This window comes from Aptenodytes forsteri, unplaced genomic scaffold (genome assembly GCF_000699145.1).
Source record: "Aptenodytes forsteri isolate BGI_AS27 unplaced genomic scaffold, ASM69914v1 Scaffold309, whole genome shotgun sequence".
In the NCBI taxonomy this organism is placed as follows: domain Eukaryota; kingdom Metazoa; phylum Chordata; class Aves; order Sphenisciformes; family Spheniscidae; genus Aptenodytes; species Aptenodytes forsteri.
The window spans coordinates 7646854-7665360 of record NW_008795857.1 but is presented as its reverse complement, the minus strand read 5'-3'; the positions used below and the strand labels follow the sequence as shown (position 1 = coordinate 7665360).

The 18507-nt window shown below is 39.6% G+C and overlaps 1 protein-coding gene across 1 annotated transcript; it reads right to left on the bottom strand.

Moving 5' to 3' along the window:
* Positions 1 to 4791: 4791 nt before the first annotated feature.
* Positions 4792 to 18486, bottom strand: QPCT (glutaminyl-peptide cyclotransferase). Its single transcript, XM_009283798.2, has 7 exons — positions 18397 to 18486; positions 14106 to 14252; positions 11511 to 11792; positions 8736 to 8912; positions 7758 to 7857; positions 7153 to 7269; positions 4792 to 5032 (listed from the first exon to the last, which is right to left on the bottom strand). The coding sequence occupies exons 2-7, from the start codon at positions 14178 to 14180 to the stop codon at positions 4887 to 4889; spliced, it is 897 nt and encodes a 298-aa protein (XP_009282073.1). The 5' UTR covers positions 14181 to 14252; positions 18397 to 18486; the 3' UTR covers positions 4792 to 4886.
* Between the last annotated feature and the right edge of the window lie 21 nt (positions 18487 to 18507).

Here is an 18507-nt window from a genome sequence, read left to right as displayed (position 1 = left end):
GCTCTTTCTTCTGCATCTCTTGGCTGTTGAGGAATGGGTTGCCCATTCCTATTGTTTCACTTGCAACTCAGGGTGCTATATATCGACTTCCACCTTGTTAATCTGTATACTAAATCTCTCCATTTGTCCAAGGTGGTTATATGGAGCTGTAGTACCTCAGGGACTCCAAAGATATTAATGTTACCTGAAGATAATGGGTTTGATAGAGAAATCCTTCTCTTGTAGAACTGAGTTGAGAAAAAACAGCCTTCATTTGAATTTTCAAGATCTGTGGCCTCTTCACACTGCCTGAGGATTTCTTCTTCTGCATAAGGACATTGCTTTCCCATCCCCCCCCTCCACTACCTGTGTTTCTCGCTCCGACGCACGGAGAAGGGCGTTACTCTTGCAAACAAAGCAAGGTGACATTCTGCATGATGGTATCTCGCTGGGATGTTTTAGGCTGAGGGTAGTGTCCAGACTGCCACTGATATACAGTCTATGTGAGCTACAAGTGGAGAATCTAGTTCTGTGCTTCATCTGCAGCAAGAGTAACAGTTTCGTTGCTGTGTTAGAAAATGTAATGACCTGGAAAACTTGCATTTAGAGATTACAATGAACTTGTAACGATTGGCTATGTTTCTGTGAGGTCAGTATTAGCTCAATAACCACCTTTGTTTCATTACTCTGTCTTTATGTGTAGTCTATTACACGTGCCATCGCTGCATGGAAATTGACTGAAGTACAGAACACTTGAATAGATTCTCTGTACCTCTTGGGTGCTGAACTGGACCGCACTCTCTACAGCATCTGCAACACCTTAGAGCCAGCAGAATGTTTACAAAATACTACTCTCCTGTGGCCTATTTGAGAATTGTTCCTTTCTCCAGTTTCATAACTGAACACTTGCCCTTTTTCTGACATTTTAAATACATTTTATTATATTGATTGCATGCCTACCTGTTTTTAGAAAATTAAAGCTCCATTTTATTAAAAAATGAAGCTGATCTTTGATTTAAAATGAGAAGGGAGTGAGAATCCCCCAGAATTCTGAGTGCAATATAATCACTTTAACAAAATTATTTTTTGGAGTGATTGTTTACAATATATATCATATGTGCAGATGATAAAGAATCTTTGAGAGATTAGAACAGCTTTTTAGCTGCTTTATTGTTATGAATATATTAAGAATATTTGTTAAATCAGCACAGAGTAAAATGTTTCCTTTTATATGAGGAAAATAAAATCAGTGTAATCCTTAAATGACAAGGAAAAAGTGGTAATTTGTGTGCAAGATTTTATAGTTATCTTTTTATATATATTGATTAAGTGATGCTCTCAGGTGATACTTCAATCTCAATGAGCAGATGTGTGAAACTTTAGAACTTTTGCTGGGTCTGCCACAAATGTAGACTGGGTCTTTGTAATAATTCTACAGAAGGCATTTTTACTGCATTTTGTCTTTTCTAATTGTATTTTACTCTTAGGTGGTCACAATCTAAACATTTATTTGAAATCTGGTGAATAAGAATTGCTAATTTATATCGTCTTCATTCCTGGTGATAGGAATGCTGCCCCAGCTAGAGGAAAAAGAGGACTGGTACTCACTGTCATTTCTGTCTGCCAGAGGATTTGGCATTGTTACTCCTTTAACTTGTTCCAACTGTGATTGCATAGGATCACTTCACTTGTAGGTAAATGCATCAAGCTTTAGAGAATTTGAGGGGCATGTACCATTACTTAGGCTTAAGATTCTTGTGAAAAACTGCATTGTCCTGATATAAAAGGAGCTAAAGCGCCTACTGCAATACAAATAACTAATGTAATATGGGGGGGGGGGTGCAGCTTTACCTATTGAGTAACAGCTCGAGTTCATTCTGTTCTGTGTTTCCTTCACCCAGGTAATAACCATACACCTTTAGGAGGACTCTGACAAGCCAGTAACAGCCCTCGTAGGTGGTAGATTGATGATTCCCCCCCCCCCTTGACTGGGATGTGACAAATCCTATTCAAGGAGAGAACCCGTGCAGCAATTCTGCTGATTTGTGTAATTACCAGATTAGTTGAAGTCCCCCAGTTGATTTCTGTCCTCTGCTGCCACCGTCCAACAGGGACAGAAAAACTATCCAGGGATAGGTTCTTCAACATAAAGCCTGTCTCTGAATTCTGAAGTGATTATCTGTACTGTGCATATCCAGATCCTATGGATCGGGATACTTAGTGATACTCAATGTTGAAACTGAGAACGGAAGAGATACCAGTCCTGGTCTTTTCCACTTGTATTTTTTGTTTTCTAGGTCTTTTATCAAATGGCTAGACTCTCCTACCAGCTTGTTTTCTTCTGCCTTAGTAGCAGTGAGAACCCACCTTGCACCATGTCTTTGCTTTACTGACTACTTCAGGTTCTTGTGCTTTTGGGAGCTTAAATTCTTGGATTCACATGGTTACTGGGCTGATGTAAGTCTTCCTTCCAGCAGTTATTTTTTAAATGAATGATGGATCATATAAATTGCTATGATGATGACCCTCCCCTCTTTAAGTAAACCCTTTCCAGGGCTCACATCCAGTTAAGAGATGGCCCTCTTTTCCTGTAAAAAAACCCAAACAAAACCAAACCCACAAAAAACCAAGGGAGTCAAAAAAAGGCAAGCCTCTTCATGTTTTCTTCATGTTTTGAGAACCCATTGAATCATATTACACCAACCTGTATCTCATTTCTTTGAACTGAGTAAACATAACTCGGAACTGCATGCTCAGGCATTGGGAAGTTGGTGACAAAATTGACATGCCAGAGATCTGGTGTAAACTACATGGTTAAATTATGGTTTCAACTAACTCTAATAGAGATTTTAAAAAATTGGGCTTTTCCCAGTTATAACAACCCTCTGATCCCACATTTCATAATGAAGCCTATTTTAACTTTCAAATTCTTGAAGAAGCAGAGTGGCACACTGCAAATGCATAAAGCGTTTTTTCAGAGGCCCTGCAAAGTATGAAGTACCACAAGAGTTCACCTGTAAAAATGAAATTAGCCACACAAACTCATGTTAATATTTGTGTATATAGCCATTTTGTTACCTTTCTACACCACTTAGGAGTGTGCAGTAGGTGCCTTACACTGCTCGGAGTATTCAAACTTCAGAAGATTTAATTTAGTAGTTTAGAATGTTTTCTCGTGGGCTGAAGTAGAGGAGAATATGATAGCAAAGAGTTCAAATAGCTTTGATGTAGTTACACAGATGTACAGTAATATCTGAAAATAAACACGTGTCCGATTTTTGGAACTTTCATTGTATTCTATTTCAGAAGTTGCATGCGAAATAGAAACATTTCTCACAAATGTTAAAGTGATGGGAAAACATAAAATGCTTTTGTTTCATCTTGAGCAACAAGACCAGTCTGAATTTCATTTTCAGGCTGTCCTGTAATAGTAAAATTTTACAAATTTGCATTGCTGTAAATACATATTTCTATTGTGGCTTTAAAATATGTATGTAAATACTGTCTTAGGTTCAGAAATGTTTGCTTTAGGAATATAGTAAAATACAGGCCAAATCTGACATGTCTACAACTCCATAGCTTATTTCCTTTCTAAATCTCTTTGCCCAGGATAGAACTTTCTAGTGGAAGAAGTTCGGAGCAGTAAAATACTGACTTGTTTTTTGTCAGTTCATCCTCTACCAGCTTGATTTTATTTCTTTTTTCTTTTTTCTTCAAATGCTCTCATCTTTTTCTCACCAGTGGAATCCATAATTCTGTAGGTAGCTTTTGAATATTGTTCTTCTGGCTTCTCCTATTGATTTCATTCCAGGCTACATTTTTGTAAGAGTGCTATACTAAATTTATTGAATAATTCCAGTAAGGAATGTAAAAGCACAGGGTTGTTAAACTGGCGAGTATCTTTTTCTGAGACAGGCTATGGTTTGTCCTTACTTCTTGGTGCTTAAACTGTCTTCTTGCTTCTGACTCTCATATTAATTTTGATAGATAGCACTTTGCCTTTAAAATTATATAAAACTATAGTTTCTAAAGTGATTGCTTTCCTAGTTTGATTACTTCTGATGTAAGCTGTATTAAAAACAGCAGCTTTTTTTTTTATTTTGGGTCAAATTGTAAATGATTCTCACATGAATGAATGGTGCGTGCTGGGGCGTTGCTCCCACACACCACCTACTCTTCTGTTTGTATCTCCTGTGTTGCAGTCAAAACATGATGGAAACCCTCACATACCTTCCTCTTAGCATCAATCCCCACCACCTTTCTGCATCAAAAAGTATCTAACAAACGATGGAGAAAATTGAATTTGGGTTATTTCTCCATTTCCTGGTGGCCTGCTGTCTGTGGACAAGAGCCCTTGCAGCTCTCCTTGCAGGGGAAGGAGGAGAGGGAGCAGAGATCATTAAAAAATCCCTTCTGTGTGTCAGGAGCTCTAGCAGCTCATTTCGGGATGAGGTGGTTTAGTTCAACCCAAAGTCGAAGTTTGTTTTAGTGTGATTTTTGCCTCTTTTGATAATGTGGTTTAAACTTCCATTGCTGAACACTGCACAAGGTGGTCACACCTTGTAAAAACTGCAGCTAACACTTAAGTCGGGAGGCATTCCCTCCTGGGATCTTAATATGTGACATAAAACAGTGATAACAATCTGGAAAAATTCTGGGTTTTTTTATTCAGAGGTAAGACATGGGAAGATCAAATTCTTTCCAGGCTGAAACTAATTCTTATTTAATGCTATCTTATTTGGCTACATGGAACACTGGGCCAGGAACAGTTGAATCAATAATCAGTCTAGCAAGAGCTATCATTGTATTTTGCTTCGCTTTAGTGCTCTCCAATGCAATTAAATAGCAAATGTGAAGGTGGGCAAACAGTATTTAAAATGGAGTACAATTTGTTGCCATTTTGTCTATCACAGGTTTAGATATTCCAGTACAAACACTTGCAGGATTTTGCTGAGATTGTCGACAGTGGTTTTGTCAAGGTTTTCTTCTGTGTCCTCCATGGTATGCCATACTGCAGGAAAAGGGGATGGAATCAAATGTAGGACTGGAACCCCTATAAGGAGGAAAGTGAAATTTGGAGAAGAAATATTGAAGAAGTTCTGTTAAGCCAATTGATATGTTGCCATTTAGCAATAGAGTCAGGTAACTACTCAATAAGCTTACTTTATAGAGGAGTGTGTGTCACTGCGGCTTCCTTTTTACCTTCTCTTTTTTTGAAGCCTGTGACTGCAGCCCATCCATTTCACTGTGTTCTTCCTAAAATTGACACCTTCCTTTCCTTTGAGTACTTTTCCCTCTTTTTTTTTTTTTTTAAGGCACCTGTAGCTAGTAGTTTTACTGTGACACTTGCTTTTTCTTTTTGAGATCCTTTGCACTGCAGTTGTTGATACCGTGTTCAGGAGCTACGGAAGGGCAGAGAAACCACTGCAGCTCCCCAAACTGAAAACTGATTACCGTGTTCATGTGACAATGTTAAGATGGAGCACTTTTTGAAGCATTTTTTAGTCCTCTCCATAAATGGTAAAATAGGGTGTCTGTATTTTTACTCTGTAAAATAGAACCACTGTTATCCTCAGATAAAAGAACTTCCACTTGAAAGGATCTGTATCACTACATATATATACACACACACACACACACATATACATCAAGCCACCTACACATACTGCAACTTTAAGATAAAAGTTAAATCAGTCTTTTGCTTCCTGATCACTTTTTGGGGGGAGCATTGTTTCTCTCCAGCCTTCTTCCTGTTTTACTGCTTTTCCTCTCTCAGTTTTCAGCTGCATACTACTAAGGAATCTTTTCTTCACTAGGTGTTAATCATGTTATTAGGAAAGGTTTTGAGGTGTAGTGATTGTTTTCCCCTATCAGCTTCTCCCATGTAGGATTTCTGATATCCTTGGACACGCATATGATAGCTGTGTTGGTTTCGTTGGACCTGGGCCCTGCCTTGGTGTGAAAAATGAAAGATTCATGGAGTTGAAGAGCCATTGAGCAGGAGACAGTAACTACAGCAGACAGTAACAAGTTCACTGATAGCTCAGTGAAGAGAGCACTCGCTTGGAAGTGGAGAGGTGTGTAGCTGCTCTTGTGCCTGCATCCAGAGCTGTGTGTGCATTTTACATTACTCAGTAGTTAACAGAGCATAAGCAATGGTAAAATTAGGGCCTGGATATGAAGATACCTCCCTCCTTATCTAGGTGGATACCTTCTTCATTGAACTAGTTTTACATTCCTTTTTGGTTAACCCTTCTCTAGCAATATGACTCTTGTAGTCCTTGCTGTACAGCAGAAAACTTCAATCAGAAGAGTTTACTGTATCTACTACCCTTCTTTGGCCCACCTTAGTTTTGAAGATGCTCTGCTGAGTGCTTGAACCGAGAAGGATATCAAATCCACATCTTGAACTTGGACAAGTGCTTTAATCACTGACCAGTAGCTTGACAAGGTGGCAGCAGTAGTACAACTGCTTTCCCTGTCTTTGATTGCATCCCAAAGGAAAAGAATGAACACAAAGTCAGAGGCTATGGTGTAGGTGTCTGCCAGGAGAAATGCTTAGGTAGGGAATCCCGGTTTTCAGGCATGTGCCTAATTCCAGGAGGGATTTCAGGCATATTGTGTCCTTTGCTATTTCTGCTGGCTACTCTATGCACCTTTCCCACCCCTCAAGCTGACAGTTATGAAATCTCCATTCTCTTTAGGGAATGAGGATGTCTAATTTGAGCATGTGAGTTTTTGCAGGAGTCAATAGCGAGCATTACTGTAACTTTGACAACAGACCTTTAGAGATTTTGGTAGTCTTTGAAGATACGACCCTTGAGTGTTTCGCTGCTCCTAGAAATTGTAACTAGCTGGCTAGTGCGGTATGTAGTGATATCCCACTGGATCAGAGTTGCCTATCTTTGTGGGACACTACTGCAGACAGAAATTTCCATTATCTCTGTGCCATTGGAGCTGTGCTCGTGCAAAATGATGATGGGTATGTTTTATCGCTGCTTTTGTTTGGGTATGTTTTTCAAAGCTGTGACTCTTGGCCTGTGTAAAGTTGGATTTGGAAGCCTCAAGTTGGGGCAAATAAGCTTGAAAAACAAGATCATATGCACTTGCTCATTCACTAAATGATGCATTTGTTACTGAACTTATACTTTAAAATATAAGAGCTTCCGGTACCTCTTAATAAAAACGGAACATGGTCATCTTCAACCAAGCCTCGATGTAAAGTAGTCTGGAAATACTGCCTTTCAACAAGGTGATTCTTCAACAGATTCATGTTGTGTAGCTCTTGCTCTGTAAATCACAATGAAAGTGATTATTATGACTTTTGGACAATATGAGGCATGTTAGCACATTTGAATTATTTTTCCTCTCACATGGAAGCTTTTTCCATCAAAGAAGAAAAAGGAGTTGGTGACTGTCTTTTGCATTTGTTTAGTACTTAGAAGACCTCAAGATTGGTGCTATTACCATCATTTTACAGAAGTGAGAACTACAACACAGAAGTGAAGCAGTTCCCAAGAGTCACAGAGTGACAATCAGTAATAGAATCTGTTTCATGGCTTCCAAGCATCTGGGAATCTTCCTCAGTTATTTCACTGATTAAATATTAAAATCTTCGTATAGGTTTAAGATGCACCAAATTTAACATTTACGTTATTAAATATTATAACTGTAGAACAGAATAGTAATCTAAAAATCTGATTTACAGGACTTTAATACATTCAGAAACTACACACTAAACTTTCAAATTCATCAAAAGTCCATACCCCTCTCCTTACCAATTGCTTGAAGCCTCTGAAACCAACGAATGGTATTTGGAAAATAATTGGGGAAGACTGGGTTTGGTGCACCAATTAAATCCAGTAGTACAAGCAGGTCCTACAGAAGAAAGAATCTTTAATACAGAATTCTTTACATTACTACAACACCAGCAGCAGCAATGAAACCTCTTGGTTCCTGCATAGGTCATGACTAGGTCTTTGATAGCTCTGGCCAAAGATCTGGCTTTTCTACCATGGTGTCTGAGGAGAACACATTAGTAGCACCTGATTCCAATCTGATGCATTTTGCTGTCTTTCCGAGGAGGAAAAAGGTAGGCCGTTCCTCTGTTCCTCGAGCTGAAGCAGACTGCATTGCTTTCTTTGCAGTTTGTGTGTTATATCCCTTTAAAGGAAAAACTATGGTAGGTGGGGAGAAAGAAAAGGAAATTGCTTCTTCCCCGGAGAACAACAAAGTCTGTCAAGGGAGAGACATTTTGTGACTCGCAAGATACAGCGACAGAAGAAAAGTGTCTCAGCAGTGAGTAGGGAAGCTAGAAGGTGGTAGGGAGAAGGGAGCAGACAACCAGAATGTTAGCAGGAATCAAAGGGAAACGGAAAGCTTGCTGTAGCTTAGCACTGAGCTAGGGGAGATTTGTTCATAGACCGATACTATGTCTGTGCTCTTTCCTAATCACTTTGAATTATCTCTCGAAGAAGAAGGTGGGTATCCTAGTTTATATTCTAATAAATTTGTGTATTCTGATTTTTCTATGACTCCTCCTCATACTTGCATGGAGAAGGTCTAAGCAGATTCACCTGAAAAGCTCTTGCCAACTCTCTTACTTTATCACAACTCATAAAATTTCCACAAGCCTGCCTCTTCCTTTAACTTTGGTGGGGTTCATGGTTTCTTGGGAATTTGGCCAATTACTTACTAATTAAATATTAAAAAAATGCAATTTACTATTACTCATTAGGGAGGTGAAAGCCACTTACTATGCCCTGCAGCTGATTTGTGGTTGTTGAACCAGGTGGATGTGGAGTAGATAACATTTTTTGAGCTAAGTGTTGAGATCCATAGAGGGAATCGGAAGGGGACCACCGGACAAAGGCTTCTTCACCATCAAAAAAAATGAGCTGAAGTGAAAGGTCTGGTCTTGACGTTGAGCTGGTCTGTTGGAGGAAGTTGAAAGTAACATAACTGATTCTGGCCAGAACATTAAATAAAGGACAAATACTGTAGTCATATAAGCAGCATCAGTAGGGGTATATTTTCAAGGTACCCTATGCAAACCTTCCTATGGCTGTTAAACACACATTATGGTGCAATAGTGGTAGTGATCAGTCATTGTTATTTATCTAGCACAGTGACGCGTTCTCCAGTTTGGTATCATTTTGGTTCTGGTTAAAAGTTTCATTTCTGATTTTAGCGGACATGAGCTGAGTACGTTGAGACAGGTCTGCAAAACCAGGTAGCGGAAACATCATCTCAAATAATGAGGAGACGTGTCAGCAACACCTCCTGATGTGAGTGCTAATATTATTACTCGATAGCGCCACAAAGCAGTAATATCTCTGCTACAGTTGTGCATCAGTGGAGGTGAATTATGTCTTTGTAAAGTTGATGGTTCTTTGAGGGACAAAGAGCAGTCAGTCATGAGAAGAATGACCATTTCTTTTCCTTCAGGGGGACTCGCAACCACCTAAGCGACTTTACGCTAAAACCAAAGGACAGAGAGTGGAGTAGATACGCCCTTCCCTTTCAACAACCAAAAATATCACAGCAATAAAAACTGAGAATATATATGATTAATGTATTTAAGGTCACAAAGGAGACATCTGTGTGAAATTTCTTCCCAATGTAGAAGGAGCCTTTTTTTTCTCTGTTTACTAACTGAAGCCTTGTTTGCACTGGCAGCGTTTCCTAATAATCTACAACATGGCTAAACCCAGTTCAGTTCCGCTATATGAACAGTTTTGGGAACTGTAGTCTTGGCAGTTGCCATAAATATTTTAACCCCCCTATGAATTAATGTTATTTCAAGTGAAATTGCATGATGTGGTTAAAAAGGTGGGGTCACTGGCAACAGTCATGTCCTGTATGGGCTACAACTCCCAGCTAGCTGAAGCTGATCCAATATAAACAGTAGTGGAAAACTTCTATAAAACGTCGCTCACGTAGGCAAGATGATATTGATTATGCTCACAGTGATATATGGATTTCTCTAATGGCAATGCTTTGCTGCCCTTTGTCCCTCGCACAGGACAGAACTCTTTTGATAGCAGTCATTTTGCATTACATTCTGGAGGAAACTGTATTAATGCCATTTTGAATTTTAGAAAGTAGTATTTGTAATTATTACTATTATTACTGTTTAACACATTCCCAGGTCTGAATAATGTGGAGAGATGTCTTTGCCCTTTAATTTAAACTTACTCTATATAATTGGAGAAACATCAAGATAAAAATCACAGCTTCAAGTCAAAGTATAAATAGATTTGGCTGAAAAAATAATAAAGCCTGTTATGCTACTATGAGCAGAGCAAAAAGGTCATAGCTAATGTATTAAGCAGATGCATCCCAAAGTATATTTTGTTAACAGACTGTACAAATGGTAGCCTGTGCAAAGTAACTAGATTGCCTTTTTGTGAAATGCTGTCGTCTTATATGATAAAACAATTTAATCAAAAAATGTTGTTTTACTTGCAAAAAATTCCAGTTTTTAAGTTGGTGTGCAGGTTTAGGCAAATTTATTCTAAATGAAGCTTCTAAATGAAAGCATATGTATTACAGGAGTGCTTTTTTTTTTGTGACTAAAAACATCAGCATATTCTTAATCTTCCAATTCTTAAATATTCTAATGTCAGAAGGCACCAAATCAGTTTCTGGAAACAACTGCTAACAAGTAATCTTAATACCTGAGCTGAGTGTATTCCTGACACTTTGTAAAGCATTTGAGAGACCTTTTCCTGTGAAAGCTCTGTTAGTGTATGAGAAGTATTCTTCTGTAAATACTAAATACTGAACCAGTAGATGGCACTCATTAATCTGTAATCCTACAAATTTGTAATCCTACAAGCTTTTAGAGCTTGCAGGATCAACAGTTTTTTGTGCCCAGCAATGGCAGCACTTTGAAGTGGATTTTCATAGCATAGGTAACACAGACTGATAATATTATACTATTACTTGACTGTTTTCCTGTACTCGGCCATGAGTTTTCATAAATAAACTATTCACACTGATAAAGGAAAACAAGAAAAAAGCTTGAAATCGTTATGGGATGGAGGGATGTGAGTGTAACTCCCCTGCACAGCAATTGGTTCATCTGTCTCCCAAAACAGAATACAACTGAGAGATTTTAAAAATGCAGGATTCAGAAAGCAACAAAACTTTGTCAATGACCCTAGATGTTACTGGATACAATAGGAGCTTCTGAGTAGAGTTATGTGTCTTTCAGATAGATTCTGCAAGATGTAATCCTACTTTCTATGAAACACGTATTATTCATGTATAAATTGTTATTTTTATATAGTATGTATTTATTAGATAATTTTTAGATAGCCACCCTTTGCATAAGAAGTTTTAATGTGATAATGTACTCTAAAGTAGTAGATACAGATCTTTGTTCTGTTCTTCTTGAAGTCAATGGGAGTTTTACTATAGGCACAGCGATCACAGAATCAGGCACGCAGGCTGTGGGAGAGAACATGGAAGTGCCCTAAGGCCTATTGCTATTACAAAAACAAATTAAAATGAAACAAGCAAACTACCTTGATTAACTGAAGCTTGTTATCCAGGGCACGTGCCAGCTCCAATATCATAGCACAAGGCACAGCTGAATCAGTTGCTCCTACAAACACTCTCTCCTGCCATTGTTGTCTGAAGAATTTTGAGTCGTAGTGGCAAGCAAGTACTAGATAGCGTTTTGCAGAGGGGTCGAGAGTGCTGATAATATTTGAAAATGTTTGATATCCATATGGTGTGTATTTCTGAAATGTATCTTCTTCAATTTCCCAACCAGCCTGTAATCTTTGAAGACGGCGCTTGATGTGCTGCAATTAAAAAAAAAAAATACCGGATTAATATTGCTTGCTTCAGAAAGATGTTGCAGGCAATCTGTCATTTCTGTAAGTTCATGGTATTTTTAAAAGATAAATTTTACAGCAAAAAATGTAATGTCACTGTATAAAGTAAGCAACATCTTTGCTACCTTAGCCTCTGACTGGCTCACTTGCTTTTCATTTCTCCCTCTTGTCTTTGGAGTCTGAGGGTGCTTTGAAGGATTGCCCATTCATATGACACATTAAGATCTTGATCTCTGAAGTTTCCAGGCCATTGTTTTTTCAGGTATAACCAGGACAGATTTAATGTTTACCTCTTCAAATCTAAACTCAGTTGTGTCATTAAATTAAATGTCAAAACTGGCTGCAGAGAACTTGTTGTGGCTACTTTGACAATTACCACGCATAGATGCCACAGCAGTATAAAAAAAAAGCTGTTTGTTTTTTTTAACTTCTATGAGAAATCTGCCTGTCAAGTGGCGTAAGTTGTTTACAAGGCTGTACGAGACAGTCCGATTCCTTTAAATTAAAGAAAGAATTACACATGTCAGAATAATCTTTTAAAAATAAAATCTGGTAAATGTAGCTCATGTAAAGATAAAAATGAGCATAGTAAACCTGTAAAAGAGATCATTCATTTTAGGTAACTTCCTACCTAAAGAGAGTACCTCTAACAACCCCAGTTATACTTAGTACAGAGTTCTGGCTAACTCTTATTAGAGGGCCATCTCTGTTGAGCAACTTCTTTTTATGGGTCCCTAGAGTGCTTCTTCAAGGCAGATTCCTCTCTCTTTAAATAAACATTAGGAAAAGCCTCTAAGGGGAAAAAAGAAAATAGACTTTGAAGACTTGTCCTGCTCTTAGTGAAGTCAGTGGGAATACTGCCGTTAATTTTAGTGCTAGAACAACCTTCCATTTTGTTTGTGGTCCGAAAGCTTTTATGGCATTGTATGGTCTATCCACTATCTGTAGGCTGAGCAAAGGATGCCTGTTATGGATTAAGAGTAATATATAAACCTGGATGGAGTTCTCAGCGTGCACTATCTGTGACTGGCACTAGCCTTCTCCCTTAAAGGAGTCTGATGCATTTTCTGTGTCTTAACAAAGAAATGTCATCCATTTCAAACTCCACTGTGCTTTGACAATGGAGGACTCTTCTTTTTTTCCTTTGGTGGGGGTCTACTTTAGTACCTTGTAACAGGATGATCCTATTTTGAACATGATTTGTGGTTTTCTAGCCTAGGCTCAGCTGTTTTTTTGGTTTTCTTACTTTTTCCCCTTTCATTTGGCTGCCTTCCAGGGTATCACCAAAGAAACCACAAAACTAAATCTATAGAGACATGCGCACATAGACACACACACACAAAGCACAAAAAAGCTGCATTTTTCCAGTCTACCAATTGCAGAGTGGCAAATAAACTTACTGTAGTTAGGGCTGTCTTGGAGCTGTTGAGTCACTGCCTGAAGGGTAGATGAAGGGTAGTGAGATGTTGTGAATGTGTTCTAGTAAACTCAGCCGTACCACTGTTTTAGTCTTCCGCTTGGATAATGTAATCAAGACCCAGCATGGCACACAGTCCTGAAGATGCCCACGCTGTGAGTGCAGAGCAGAGGTGCCGACAGGGCAGCAACCCAGTCGTGTGGTAACTCCTTGCAGCTCAAATACAATGTGCTGGAGCTCTTGCTGGCTTGGGGCCAGGTGCAATCGGGATATATTAGCCCAGCATTAACACGCTGCTGTGCTTGGGCCAGCGGAGCTAGCGTGGTACTTGGACCAGTGCTGCACTTTGCCATGTTGACCGTTTCATCTACCTGCCCGTTTGAGCCCCTCTGATCCCTTTTCATGTTGATACACCCATCTGAGGCAACGCTACAGGGGAGTGTAACAGCACAGGAGCTCTCCAGAAAAAGGGCAGGGGGGTGTCATTTATTTCATCCCTGTGTAGGGTCCCAGGGGGTTTGAACCAGTGACCAAAAGCCTGCGCATGTGAGGGAAAGGACAACTGTTGTGTTGTACTTTGGGTACCAAACCTGAGGTGAGCTTTTTAATTTACAACATAAATTTAAAAATAATTCTTTTTAACTTCGATTTTTTTTTTCATTGTGCTGTGCAGCCCTGGGAAATAATGTCAGCTAAAATGCAAGCTGTGTCATGTAGGCTCTATGCAGTCTAGACTTGAACAATGATAAGAGGTCATCTTACTGAATGAAAGGAAGGTGTCCATCCCTTTAGTGGTCACTAAAGGTACTACCAGAATATAAATAATACATGTTCTTAGAGGTTTTCAGGAAATGTTGCCTTACCTGTCGTACGACATAATTTCCTGGTGATCCTGAGTATCTTTCTATCAGGATAGGGCGCAAATCATTCTCCCACATTTCAGAAACATCTGTGTTTGCTGCAACTTTTTGAATAGCGTCAGAATGTAAAATTCTTGGTTGGTGAGAATACTGTAGAAAGGAGAAAAAGGGAAAGACTGCTATAGCTATTTCTATACCTTTTTAACCATAGTTTTCTTCAGAATTACAGTAAATGTGAGATATTGTGCTATTTTGATTTACTGACAACAAAAAATAATCTTAAGAAACGCTTTTCTCTCAAAAGTTATTGACATGTTTAAGTTCTGTGGCTTCCATATCTTTGATTTCCACACAAAATATACTGGTATTAAAAACATGGGAGAAATTTTTACCTACTAGCTGTAAAAACTCAACCTGTGACTGGGTTCTCTCTTTTGTAATATCTTAATTCTACATACATACAGTTGTCTGCAACTATGCCACCTTCAAATGAGGTTTCCATTGAGACAAACACCAGGAGCTTTGTTTTTAGTAGTAATTATATTTAGCTTTATGCTGTGTCTACATTATGAGGTGCAGTACTGCAAAGAAATGCTTAAGCTAGCTCAGTCCTAGAAAGAGTGAAGCTGTGTCATTGTGGCCTCTGCCCACAGCGATGGTATTGGTGTGACTACAGAGCATAGTGTAGCTCACTTGGGGCTAGCTGGAGTATACATCAGCTTTGTGACACGTGGGTTAACCTCAGAATTGGCAGCTTGTCTCCTGCGACAACAGCTAGTAATGCTAGCTACCTCCCAAGTGGCTTCTTTTCTGTTGCCTAAGCACAGACCTTTAGAGCTATTTCAGGTGACCTAGAATACTTGAGACATCCTTATGGGGATGGCAAATGGATGTCAAAATGTGCAAGGGCCTTGTGCTCTTCTGGAGTGGTAGCTGGATGCCAGGTGGGATCCCCAAGGACATCTCAAATGCCGCTTTGGGCACCTGATTTGAACCTACCCAGTCTCTAGCAATTGTCTCCTCAGGAACTTCCCGAGCCACTCCTGTTTTAATAGATTTCTATTTTAGGCACTATCATAGGATGTTCCTATCATATCCGTTCCTTACTTCTATCATAGAGGCTTCCCTCTACTCCTCTCTTTCTCCCACTGAAAAATCCTGGTCTGTTTATTTGTTCTTTGATCAGAACTGCCTTACATGAGTGATCAGACTTGCTGTCCTTCTGTGTACCCTATCTACCTCATTCTTTTTGAGATGAGGAAAGGGAGGGAAACTGGAACATGACTGCACCATAGCTTCTGGTATAGGATAATGGTATTTTCTATTTTATTCTTTTCCTTTCTTAAAACCGTTTAACACTGACTTGCTTTTGGGCTGCTGCTGCATCAAACTGACATTTTCATAGATGTATTTACTCTAACTCCATCATTGTATATGTTAACAAAAAATAATCATTCCCCCTCCTTTCCCACTCACTCATGTGCATCATTTCACATTTGTCTGAAATGACTGCTGAAACTCACTACCTGGCCAGAAAGTGTACTGACCTTGAGATCTTCTGCAGTCCTGTATAATGACCCGTTATCTTAATTACCCAGACTGACAAATATTGTTAAAAAAGCCTATTTGCCGCCTTTTCTACTTCATTTATGTGTGTGCTGAGCAAAGCAGGCACAAGCACAAATATTTTCTAGACTTCGCTGTAAGCATTTAATTCTACCCTTCTCTCTTTTCCTAGCTGTTTATCTATGTGTGGGCCTTTCCTCTAATTCCACTTCAGTTTACTCAGTGAAATTAAGTAGAGGGGAGACACAAAGACACTGAATCCTACGATGCCAATTTTAATATAGTGTTTAAGTTTAAAGCTGAATTTTAAGACTATACGGACACCAAATTTTAGGATGTGCACTTAACATTTTTAATGCTAGCAAATTTAGACACGGGTTAAAGAAAAATCGCATTTCATCTGATATGAAGAAGAACTTTTACAAATTTGGAAATTGTATTGTAGAAGATGCATAAACTGTCTTTTGAAAGACTAAACGTTTAATATGGTGGAATTTACACCAATGTAGAAAAGGTACAGACAAGAGAAGATGTTGTCAGGGAGCTGTTCTGTTTAGGAGGAACAAGCTGTAAGAGGAGAAAGTCCAAAGCTACACGCTTCAGAAGAGTGTAGGAGGACAATTTAATTAAGGAAGTTCAGAAAAATATGCCTTCAGTTGAACAAGTGAAGGGCTCAATTAGAACGTGGAATCGTCTCGCTTCTAATGTAGAGCATGCCTGGTAATTGTGCTAATTGAATCACTTTGCAAAGAAACATTATTATTATTGAAGTACAAATGGATGAAAACACTTCAGAAGAGAGGAATAAATTCCCATTTCTAATAATAGAGATATCTTCAAATTTGGGAAGTGAAAGGAATTACAAAAGTGGTCATGAAATAAAAGAGAAGCAGAATGAGATCTGTAGGTGGCTCGTTCCTTACAGTGTTGGTCAATCTCTGTTTCCACCACAGCAGGGAGGCAGAACAATGTATTTATGACAGGGCTACCACTAAACTTTTTGTACTAAGCTGCATAAAACTGCAAGACTTCAACTTCTACAAGTAGCCTACTCTTACCTTGCTGATTTTGGCATATTTCATCTCGGTGTCAACGGAAGTTAGCTTCTAAGAACTCTTAAGTGTAGGACCTGATTCCTCCTCCTCAATGAGAGAAGGAGGGGAAGGTTGGTACGCTGTAAGACTTTCAACTTCTGGCTCACACATCCCTTTAGGGAGGAGGAACAAAAGTTGTCAAGGGACAAGAATTTGATGAGGAAGAGGAAGTGGTTCTTGGTTAGTGTCTGCAGGGGCAGAGGCATTCAGATGCTATGGTTCTGTGGTTAGATGATACTACTTACATCATTGGCAAGTAGATTGACTAGCTGGAATGGAACGAGGTAAAGAGTGTATTGGTGTGGCTCAAGAGGGCTAAAAAAAAAGAGCACTGGGGCTACACGCTTGTACGTTGACTAGTATGACTAAAGATTTAGCCTCACGTATTCTTATATATGTACATATACCGGTATTATGCATATTATAGATGTATTACGTTACAGTTCGGTAGTCTATACATGAGATAGATGTCATATATATATATATAGTAAGATACAATTAATAAAACAGAATGACAAAGTTTCTTTTTTGTTTGTTTAAAAAAACCAAACCAACACTTATTTGAATGGGGAGTGAATAAAATGAAGGAGAAATGGCATGACTAAGGGGAAGTGAGTGGAAACGTATGACGGCAGCTTCATTTTGCCAGTTTGCCCTGGACTCTGATCTATTGGTGAAGAGAACGGTGCACTGGATTAGTGGAGTTCTGGCTGAACTTTGAGTTCAGCTCTTCCTACAAACCTGGGGATGGGCCCTAAAAGTATATTTTCCATTTGGAAATTCCCAAACCCTTTAATTGAATGAAAGTTGCAGTTGTGTGCCCTCCCTTGTTCCACGTGGTTTGGTTCTTCACGAGGAAACTGTTAGTGTTTCATAATCGGCCACTAAGAGTTGTTACACAGAGAAATCGGGTTTCATTAAACAGTCTCAAGACTGCTTTTTTACTAGTTCACATACCATTTTGAATTAAAAACAATATAGTATGGCTTTACAACATATTAAAATATTATATCCTTTCAAACCAATTATGCAGTAGCTATCAACACCATCCCTACTTGTTTTTTGTAGGTAAATGTGCATCACTGCTGGAAGAGCTATTTGTTTCCTCAAACTAAGACGCTGTCCTCTGAATCACCATAATCGTATTGAAAATTGGAGTATAATAGAATGTTACATGGAATATAATTTCGGATTTTGATCCCTCTTGTCCTGTTTGGGTTTCCTCTTAAATTCACAAAGCTTACTGCTCTAGCTGCCCGTTCCCAGGCGGCGTGAAATGCATCGCTAACATTTCAAATGTGTGAAGATGACTTGTTCTCTGCAGCCATTAGCTCGGGGTGAGAGGGAAGCCATGTTACCCGCCCTCACCTGCGCTCCCGCAGACGGGACCGGCCCCGCAGCTCCCGCGCTGAGCGTGGGGGGGTGACCCACAGCTGAAATTCATATTCGCGCCCAAGGCAGGATCACATCGGGGTGGATGTGAGAGGTTTCCCGGCGGGCGGGCGGGGACCGGCACGCCGCGCGGATGCATGTACCATCGCCCAGCTGCTGACCCCTGCCTCCCGGGATGGTGCTACCCCCGCGCCACCAAGTGGAGAGGCAAGAAGAGCCTGAGAAACGCAAACGTGACCCACCTTCTCCAGGGTCCAGTCTGCTCCGGTTTCCCTCCCGTGCACCAGGTGGAAGCAGGCGACGGCGGAGAGGCACAGTGCCCCAAGCAGGCGGGAAGCGGCTGCCGCCCCCTC